The 9,699-nt window shown below is 43.4% G+C and overlaps 1 protein-coding gene across 1 annotated transcript in view; it reads left to right on the top strand.

Moving 5' to 3' along the window:
* The window catches only part of LOC119214162 (protein kinase C epsilon type-like), a 23,248-nt gene extending 13,808 nt beyond the window's left edge, over nucleotides 1-9,440 (top strand). The window contains exons 3-7 of the mRNA XM_062566714.1: nucleotides 2,798-2,873; nucleotides 3,838-3,995; nucleotides 4,288-4,476; nucleotides 6,866-7,012; nucleotides 7,270-9,440. Coding sequence (XP_062422698.1) covers nucleotides 2,798-2,873; nucleotides 3,838-3,995; nucleotides 4,288-4,476; nucleotides 6,866-7,012; nucleotides 7,270-7,416 — 717 coding nt within the window. The 3' untranslated portion in view covers nucleotides 7,417-9,440. The remainder of the gene's footprint in view (nucleotides 1-2,797; nucleotides 2,874-3,837; nucleotides 3,996-4,287; nucleotides 4,477-6,865; nucleotides 7,013-7,269) is intronic.
* Nucleotides 9,441-9,699: the final 259 nt, after the last annotated feature.

The following is a 9,699-nucleotide window of genomic DNA, read 5'->3' on the forward strand; positions in this document are numbered from 1 at the left end:
AATAATCAAAGAATAAATGAAAATGGTGCTTTAAACACACACAAAGATGTTGCACAAACATCTGGAAGTCACTGAACTCTTACATAACTCCTCTCCGTCCTTTCATGGCATCGGAGGGTCCAGTCCAAATGGTGACTCGTTGTTTTTCTTACACCGGTTGTTAATAATGATGTGGGGGGGGGGGGGGGGGGGCGGTGTAAGTGTTTCTTTGGGTTGGCACGACTGAATCTGAATCAGCCCTCGAGCTTAGAGCCCACAGCTCTACCGTTTAGTGAGTGTTTTTTATTGCTTTTGGCTGCTTTATCGCGTTGAAGTGATACTCCACCCAAAGTCTGAGTCGAACCCTTTGAAGGGTGTCTTATTACCTTTACTTGACCCAGCCTCTGTCTTCATAAGAGAGGCTGCAATCATCTTTGGCTATTTCCTACATTGAGTGATGTGTTTTAATTAGGCTCATTAAGCTCAGCAGATAACAGGTTGATGTCAGTGGATCTGGTGCAGTTGTATCACACTGTTCTACAAGTTTAAGTACATGAACACAGTATCTGACGTCCGGTGGTGTAAAAATGTAAAGGGCACCAGCTGTGAGCCATGGGGCCTTCCGTTTTCTCCATCTAATGGCACCTACTAGTGCACTGCATCACGGTTTACCTTCTGGAAGGATGGATGACAAGGTTTGTCTAGAAAGGCACCTTAAAGAGCATGTTTCCTTCACTTTATCGTGTTTTCTCCATCTGATGTTTGCCATCGAAGGCACTTTATTGTGTTGCATCTACCCAAGGAGGCACTTTTGCTGCTTTCCTTTCATAATTGATAAAAATAACCGTTAAGAACAGGCAGGTAGGACATTTTTTTTCTATATTATTTAAGAGCAATTTATCTAATAAAGTAAAATGTTGATTGGCCTTTATTTGTAAAGGGTGTCAGATCGTAATTACACACCAACTCATAAAGAAGTGACCTCCACTTACCTTTCCACTTGAAATCTTTCATTCCAACTCTGAGGTTTAAAGTACATTGTAACTGACTCCAGCTCTCAAACATTAAGATTAATGGACCAGTCTTTCGACATTGTGTTCTCAGTCACGCTGTTTTGATAGTGAATGCTACTCTGTCAGAGGTTGGCAGGAACAAAAACACACACAGACATGCACACACACACACACACACACACACACACACACACACACACACCGCATGGTAATAAATACGGGCTGATTTGCCTGAGCTACCTGATTCTCTCTCTCTCTCTTTCTATATATAAATAGATATGTTTTCCTTTCTCACTCTGGTCCTGACCCCGCTTTATTGAGCGGAGGCAGATGAACAACAAGTGTTTTGGGAACATTCTGTCCCGACGCACCCCCACCCCCACCCCCCCCACCCCCCCTCCTTCCTCCCCTTCCCCGCCCCTCCCTCCACCTTCACTCCTCGGAGCATCTTTAGAACATGCAGGCAGGAGCACTTTCACTGCTCTTGTCGTTGTGCATGCGGCGTGGGGGGGGGGGGGGGGGGGGTGTCTGCAGAGCGGGCTCAGACTGGTTACAGGGCGGCTACGCGTCGGGGTGCACAGCGGAGGACCTTTGTTGCGTTTGCCCCATAACTCAAGAGTTCCTATTGGTCGTCTAACGGCGTATGACGCTGTGACGAGGACACGTCGGACGGATGTGGATCCGACGAGTTAATAAAGTTCAGAGAGGGAGGCTCACAGTGCACAGGGGTTGTCTCCGAGGACGTAATGGAAAAATCACTCAAGACAAACATGAAGCACAGGAAATGCTTTCAATTGAGCCTGATTGCCTGGTGTGTGTGTGTGCGTGCGTGTGTGTGTGTGTGTGTGTGTGTGTGTGTCTGTGTGTGTGTGTCTGTGTGTGTGTGGGAGTGAGAACTCCTCCTGCAGCAGCTCCTGTTTATTGATAGAATTTGTTGAGCGATATTAAAGCTTTTCTGACAAAACAAAAAGGTTGTTTCCCTGGAAGACAGCGTGAAACTGATCCAGGGTCAGTTGGGTTTTACTGTCTCGTGCTGGAACACTTTGCTCCAGTTCTGAGCTTTATGAGACCGCTTGCTTTCCAAACCCAGATCAGTGTTAAATGACTGAGTAGTTACTGACTGGTCCTGGTACTCAAAGTGTTCTTCATGATAGTACTGTCTGACATTCTAAACCCTGTTTGTGCGTCCTGCCAATTTACTACACAACCTATAGCTAGTGCCACAAAATAACAACAGAATTTTCCCTCCTGTGAACCCAAAGGTTTCATATTTGTGTTGTATGACTGAGCTCGACCAACAGAGTATCATAAAGAAATGAGAAAGACAGACCCAGGACTGAAATAATACGTACCTTGGTGTTTTATGCAAACAGAACTTTCTGTCATGCATCTTAATGAAGCAACATTACAACACAAGCAATCATAAAAAAATGCTAGAATCCACAATAATAACAATAGTAAAGATTCAAAACATTCAGATGATTCAAATGTGCGACATATATTTATCAGGCTCCTTCTCATCATGCAAAAATACATCTTCATGAATACAAATCATTCCATTAGTGCGGCTGAACACCTGTAGCCACTTCATGTCGAATCTGCCTGCATCCAGGTGATGTTTAATACAAAGATTAGCGTCAACACTCATTTGAATTCAATCACAAATGCATTGAATCTCACGCGTTTTCTTTTCTGCCCCGCCGCAGGCCAACAATTCATACTGTGGCCGGGGGGGGGGGGGCGAGATGTGTAAACATTGCTCATCTGGGGCAACACTGAGCAAGCGCTGCTCTTTCCTGCCTCAGCACGAGGCCCGTCAACGTGCCTCTAAGCAAGGCATCGCCTTGGTGCTCGTGGTCGGGGAGCTGAGCGCCATTCAGCGTATTCAAAGCTCACATCGGCAAACTCAGCACGCCGTTGGGGTTGCAAGTAACATATATATATATTTTTTCCCTTGCACTTTAAACGCAACAGTTTAATCCTCCAATTAGGTCAAAGTTACGCCACTTGAACACACTTTTATTAGGCCGTTTGCTGGTTGGTGGTTTAAAGTGACCTAAATATGAACCGTGGGGGGAGCCACCTGCCAAGCTCCGATGCCGCTGACACGCAGGCGGTGCTCTTTCCTTGAGACGTTAGCACGGAATCGGGATTCCTGCCAAAAGCTGTATGTTGAACTCGGCGGAACATTCTAAAAATGTGTCGGCGTTTCAGGCGAGTGTTGTTTTAGGTTTTTCTGTTTGCCGTAACTGAAGACAACCGTGAAGAGTGACGGCAGCGAAGAAGTCGTTGAGCTGCTTCTTAATTTTTTTTTTCCTTCCATTTGTGAAGCCTGCTAAAACAGAACAGTTGCATAAGCTCATGACTTAACACACACACACACACACGCACAAACTCTATCTCCTCCCCGGCTTGTCAGGGCGGCTGTGTACTTTTAGAAAAAAAAAACAGCCCGGTCTGAATGGCTGCATCGGCTAAATCGAGACCGTGTTGACATTTTTGTGGCCGTCAACCATCAAGCTGAGATCTGCAGCATTCATAACCGCCCCTGTCATCTCTCAACAGTGCTTTCCTTATCGCTCATACTAACCCCACCCCCCCTTCACCTCTTTACCCCGTTCAACCCTCACCTTTGCCTTCCTTCTGAGGATGTTCTCCCCCCCCCCCACCCACCCCCCCTCCACGGAGACAGATTCACCACTATCTTAAAATACTTAAACACGCGTGGGGAGACCTGTCGGATGCAGTGAAACACTGAAACAAACGCGTGGGGAGACCTGTCGGATGCAGTGAAACACTGAAACAAACGCCTGGGGAGACCTGTCGGATGCAGTGAAACACTGAGCTGGTCCGTGTCCCCGCAGGGACCTGAAGCTGGACAACATACTGCTGGACGCCGAGGGCCACTGCAAGCTGGCCGACTTCGGCATGTGCAAAGAGGGCATCCTGGACGGAGTCAGCACCACCACCTTCTGCGGGACGCCAGACTACATCGCACCCGAGGTGAGCCAGAGACCCCCACCCCCCCCCCCCCCCCCCCCTCTCTCCCCACCCCCGCAATCCCACCACACCTGCACAACAAACTGCCTGTTGATTCATCCGTGTTCCGCTCTTTGCTGATGAGGCTCTATTCTCCCCGGCTAATGTGCCGTTGAAAGAAGAGCTTTTTAAGCCTTTTTGGGTGGGAAGGTTTTTTTGGGGGGTTTTTTATGTTGCATAAGTTGACGGGGAAATAAGAATAGCAGACTCGCTAAGTTTCACGTCGCTGAGCTTTCTTGTTCTACCGTGTGACCAGATCCTTCAGGAGCTGGACTACGGCCCGTCGGTGGACTGGTGGGCTCTGGGGGTGCTGATGTACGAGATGATGGCGGGTCAGCCTCCGTTCGAGGCCGACAACGAGGACGACCTGTTCGAGTCCATCCTCCACGACGACGTCCTCTACCCCGTCTGGCTCAGCAAGGAGGCGGTGTCCATCCTCAAAGCGGTCAGTCAGCGTCCTAGTCCCCTGAAATGAGACCTCGTGTGAGCATGGACAGGTCTGATGTGGTCTACGGTGCGTCTTTCTTAAGCAACGAGTTTGGTGGTGCACTGTGCACATCATGAAGACTTCCGATGACATCCAGCCTCAACGGACTGATGGGCTGTGACCGAACCCAAAATACAAATCCACTAAGGACTCTTAAAATGTTTTTTTCCCTTTAAGCCTCAGTGCTTCCTTTGCCTCTGTCCTCTGGACTGTGTCTCTCTCTCTTAGTTTGTGTTGGTTTCGTCCTTCAGTGTCTCACTCTTCCTTTTTTCTTGTTGTCATACGTGGATCCATGTTTCCTCCTCCGAAACAACGTCGGACAATTTCCATTACGTTTTAATCCATTACTTTTTCTGTGTGTTATTTGTTGTGGGTGTGTGTGTTTGTGTGTGTGTGTGTGTGAGGCCACTTGGCCGCTTGTTTATTTGTTTGTCCAGTTTTTCCATCACAAGTCCCGCGTTTACCTTGGCTGTTGACTGCAAAGCCTTGTGGGAAAGTGTGTGTGTTTATGTTGGACAATGTCTTGAACTCTGGCCCCTCACTTGACCAGCACACCCAGCTCCGATTGGACATGTCCTCCGACTGAAGGGCTTTGGGTCGTGTAAGAAACTCTCCCAGTCTAGTGGCTGAGCGACTTGGCAGTATGGAGTATCCAGCAAGGCATTGTGTTCTGTTTCTTTGCAGGACCCCAGATTCTCGTGTTTTTTATTTTACAGTTTTACGTCATCATCAAAATAATAATCGGTAAAAACATTGAAGCGAGCTCATGATATTTAAGCTCAGTTTAGCTTTCACAAGAATAAAAAGAGGACTTTTTTTCAAGAGATTTTTTGTCTCAATATTTTTTTACATTTTTTCCTGACATAAAATTTCCATGACATATTTCCACCTAACATTTTGACTTTTTTCTAAAAAAAAATGTGTCCCCAGATTTCTAAACATTTTTTTCTTTGACACAATCTATTTTGGACTTTGTATACAAAACCTTTTTTTTATATTTTGGACTTTTTTTCCATGACTTCTTTCTATAGAAAATATTTTGCTTTTTTTCTAAATATTTTTTCAATGACATCTTCAACACAAATATTTTTTTTGACTCAATATTTTTTTTCTTTTTTTTTCAAAATCAATTTCAACCGTATATATTTTTATTTTGACGTAATATATCGTGACTTTTCATTTCATAATATTTTTTCAACCTTAAAATATTTTGACTTTTTTCTCAAAATATTTTTTAAACGCAGATTTTTAAACTTTTTTTTCCATGACGTCTTTGACACACATATTTTGTCTTTTTTTGTTCTAATAATTTGGACTTTTGTTCATAACAATTTCTTATTTTTCAAAATATTTTTTTTTCCATGACGTTTCCACCTAACATTTTGACTTTTTTCTCAAAAAAATGTGTCCCCGTATTTTTCTAAACATTTTTTTCTTTGACACAATCTATTTTGGACTTTGTATACAAAACCTTTTTTGACTTTATATTTTTGACTTTTAAAAAAAAATATTTAGCCTTTTTTTCTAAATATTTGTGACCTTTTTTTTTTTACATCTTCAACACAAATATTTTGACATTTCTTTTTACAAAACCTTTTGACTCAATATTTTTTTACTTTTTTTTGAAAATCAATTTCAACCGTATATATTTTAATTTTGACATGATTTTTCAAAATATTTTTTTTCCATGACGTTTCCACCTAACATTTTGACTTTTTTCTCAAGAAAATGTGTCCCCGTATTTTTCTAAACATTTTTTTCTTTGACACAATCTATTTTGGACTTTGTATACAAAACCTTTTTTGACTTTATATTTTTGACTTTTAAAAAAAAATATTTTGCCTTTTTTTCTAAATATTTGTGACCTTTTTTTTTTACATCTTCAACACAAATATTTTGACATTTTTTTTTACAAAACCTTTTGACTCAATATTTTTTTACTTTTTTTTGAAAATCAATTTCAACCGTATATATTTTAATTTTGACATAACATATCATGACTTTTTATTTCATAATATTTTTTCAACCTTAAAATATTTGGACTTTTTTCTCAAAATATTTTTTAAACGCAGATTTTTTTTTTCATGACGTCACACATGCCACACATATTTTGCCTTTTTTTGTCCTAATAATTTGGACTTTTGTTCATAAAAATTTCTGACTGAACATATTTTGAAATTTTCCATAATATTAACAAGACAAAGCCTGAATGCGAACACTACTATGATCTAGGTTTTAAATATATATTAGACAGGGATGTAGGACTTTTTTTTTCCTTCATCATTATGATGCTTCCTCTTCTCTTTCTGTCTCTCTGTCACTTTGACATCTGTCCGTCACTTCTCAGTTCATGACCAAGAGTCCTAACAAGCGACTGGGCTGTGTGCTGGCTCAGGGTCTGGAGGAGGCCATCAAGCTCCACGTGTTCTTCAGAGAGATCGACTGGACGCTGCTGGAGCAGAGGAAGCTCCGACCCCCCTTCAAGCCACGCATCGTGAGTTCACACACTCGCACAGACACACACCTGATTGCTGTGGAAAATTGATTCTGTTTGAAGGGGGAAGGGTTAATATATATATACTGTATATATATATATATATATATACAAATAAAATAACTTTTCTGTTTGCACGTGTATCCTTTACCTGCAACCGACAACAAAATGTTCTCTCGTTAAAACGTTACACATTTTTACGCTGTAAAAGGTTCATTTCAGCCTGGAATTAGTCCTTCGTGTTCTTTGTCTCCCAGAAAACCAAAAGGGACGTGAATAACTTCGACCAGGACTTCACGCGAGAAGAACCCAACCTGACGCCGGTGGAGGACAGCATCATCAAGCAGATCAACCAAGACGACTTTAAAGGGTTCTCCTACTTCGGAGACGAGACTGTGGCCTAGAAACACACAAACACACACACACACGGATAGCTAACACACTCATATACACCGTCATACCTAAAATCTTTGAGCAAAGATATAATATTTGAAGAAACACACGGCCTAAGACCTCATGAACTTCTGCAGAGTCTGACCTCTCCAGGAAGTATACCAGACCATCGGCGTCTCTGTCGGCTCCTGCGCTCTTGTTGTTGTGCTCATTGGTGCAAATTCCATAAAAGCCCACGCAGCATGCCGTAGGAAACGCTCCTCATCTCGGTCCGATCTCCACAGCAGCGTCTTTCAGAGGCGCCTTTGGAAGTAGACACATGGGCAAGGTGTGTGTGTGTGTGTGTGAGAGATAACGTGAGTGCAAGTGTGCATGCATGCATAGTTGCATACTGTACCTCCAGAAAGAGCAGGACTGTCATTTCTGTACATGATGTGCCGTATCATGTGTCCATCTCTGTGTTTAAAGAATGTTTTTCTTCCTCCCTAAACATATATGTGAATGGATAAATATACATATGTGAATATGTTGAACCAATGATTGTATTTAAAGAAAATGGTCAGCGTTATGTTTTAAATTTGAAAACCTGGCTGTTTTTGTGTTATTGGAGAGAGAGTTACACAAATGTCTTTTCCCTCTCGCTCCCCGTTTGGGCTTCTTAGTACATCGACTCCCCCCCTTCAGTGGGATCCAAGCGGTACCGTTAGCCGCCAGCTAACGGGCTAGCGGGAGCCTTTTTCCTCGCTGGAGTGAGACACACTCACAGCCCTAACGAGGTGTCTTCTACACCACTCGGTTTGTCCAATGAGGACAAATAAAGACATGTCAACAGGGCCCCGTTCAAAAGTCCCGCTCACTTAAACTGCACCTTCTGGAGCAAAGTCCCCCCTGGTCGAACCGCTTCAATCCTTCCAAGACCACTTGATGGTTGAAACTCATTGTGTGGGTGTGTGTGTGTGTGTGTACAGTCCCTGTACCGTGACTCACAGTGAAGAACCAAACCCTCACGGCGCCACGTCACAGCGGTGGATCGCACACAGAGGGGAGAGTGTGCAACTGAATGTATTTGCTCCGAGTGTGCGTGTGTGCTAGTGTGCGTGTGTGTGCTAGTATGTGCTTGTGTGTGTGTGTGTGTGCTAGTGTGCGTGTGTGTGCTAGTATGTGCTTGTGTGTGTGTGTGTGTGCTAGTGTGCGCGCGGAGAGTCCGTTTTGTGTTTCTCCTTTAAAACACCTTTTTGTTCATGTTGATGTGTCGTTTTTTTTCACTCGGTCTTCACGTCGGTGACATGTTGGAACTCTGTCGTAAGCGCCTCACGTGCTCGTCCGGGACACGCGTGTCAAGGAGGACGGTCGTCAGACGTGTTTTTATCGTGACCTGAAAGGAGAACTCCACGTGCAATAATCTGAAAGAGTTGTTCTTTGGTCTCATTCCCAGGTACACAGGAGCCTACTTCAGTTTCTACGGGCACTTAAAAAGCGTCCATACTGAAGTAGTGGTAGTAGAGATGAATGAGAAGCATCACACACACACACACACACACACACACGTGTGATTAGTGTCATCCTTTAAAACACGATGTCTCTTCTCTTTTTCTTCCTTTCGGGTCTTGGCGCGCGTCGTGTTGCGTTTGCGTTGTTTCTGGTTTTTGATTTAAAAACACTTTGTTCCTCTTTCGACCTCCAAAGACTCCGTTCTTCCCAGAAGGCCTCAGCGCGCTGAGCGCCAAACGCCATTTACAAGGGCCCCTGTGATGACGGGAGTTCCTCTTCCAGTCAAACTGTGGCCCGAGGATCCTCTCAAACAACGCAGCCAGTATTATGGTTTAACCTTCAGCTCCACTGTATGCACACCTCGACGTTTCCTTGCGCTCTCTGTGTTTGTGAAGCTCCGATGTTTTTTTTTGTGCGCTTCATTCGTGTTTATGTCGGAATTGTTCTTTTTTTACGCCGCGTGCCAAATGTACTGTATTTTAACAGGATGTGAAGACGTATTTTAATTTGTGAAACACATTAAATATCTTGATGTCAGCAGAGACCTTTCTGTTTCATTTGTCTCTCACAATTATTGTTATTTTTAGATGCGGCACGTCTCCTCCACCTCGTCTCTGCTCTAAATTAATCCAGTGAATTCATTTGAGAATTAGAGGGCAATATCAGAAGAATCATATCTGTTATGCATCATAAATATTCTTTCTTCTTAACAATAATCACAGTACATTGTGTTCGTTTCATAATGACTCAGTGGGTCAAGTTCCATAATACTGGACCTTAGTCACACACAGTTGTGGATTTAT

This window comes from Pungitius pungitius, chromosome 13, assembly GCF_949316345.1.
Source record: "Pungitius pungitius chromosome 13, fPunPun2.1, whole genome shotgun sequence".
NCBI classification, from domain to species: Eukaryota; Metazoa; Chordata; class Actinopteri; order Perciformes; family Gasterosteidae; genus Pungitius; species Pungitius pungitius.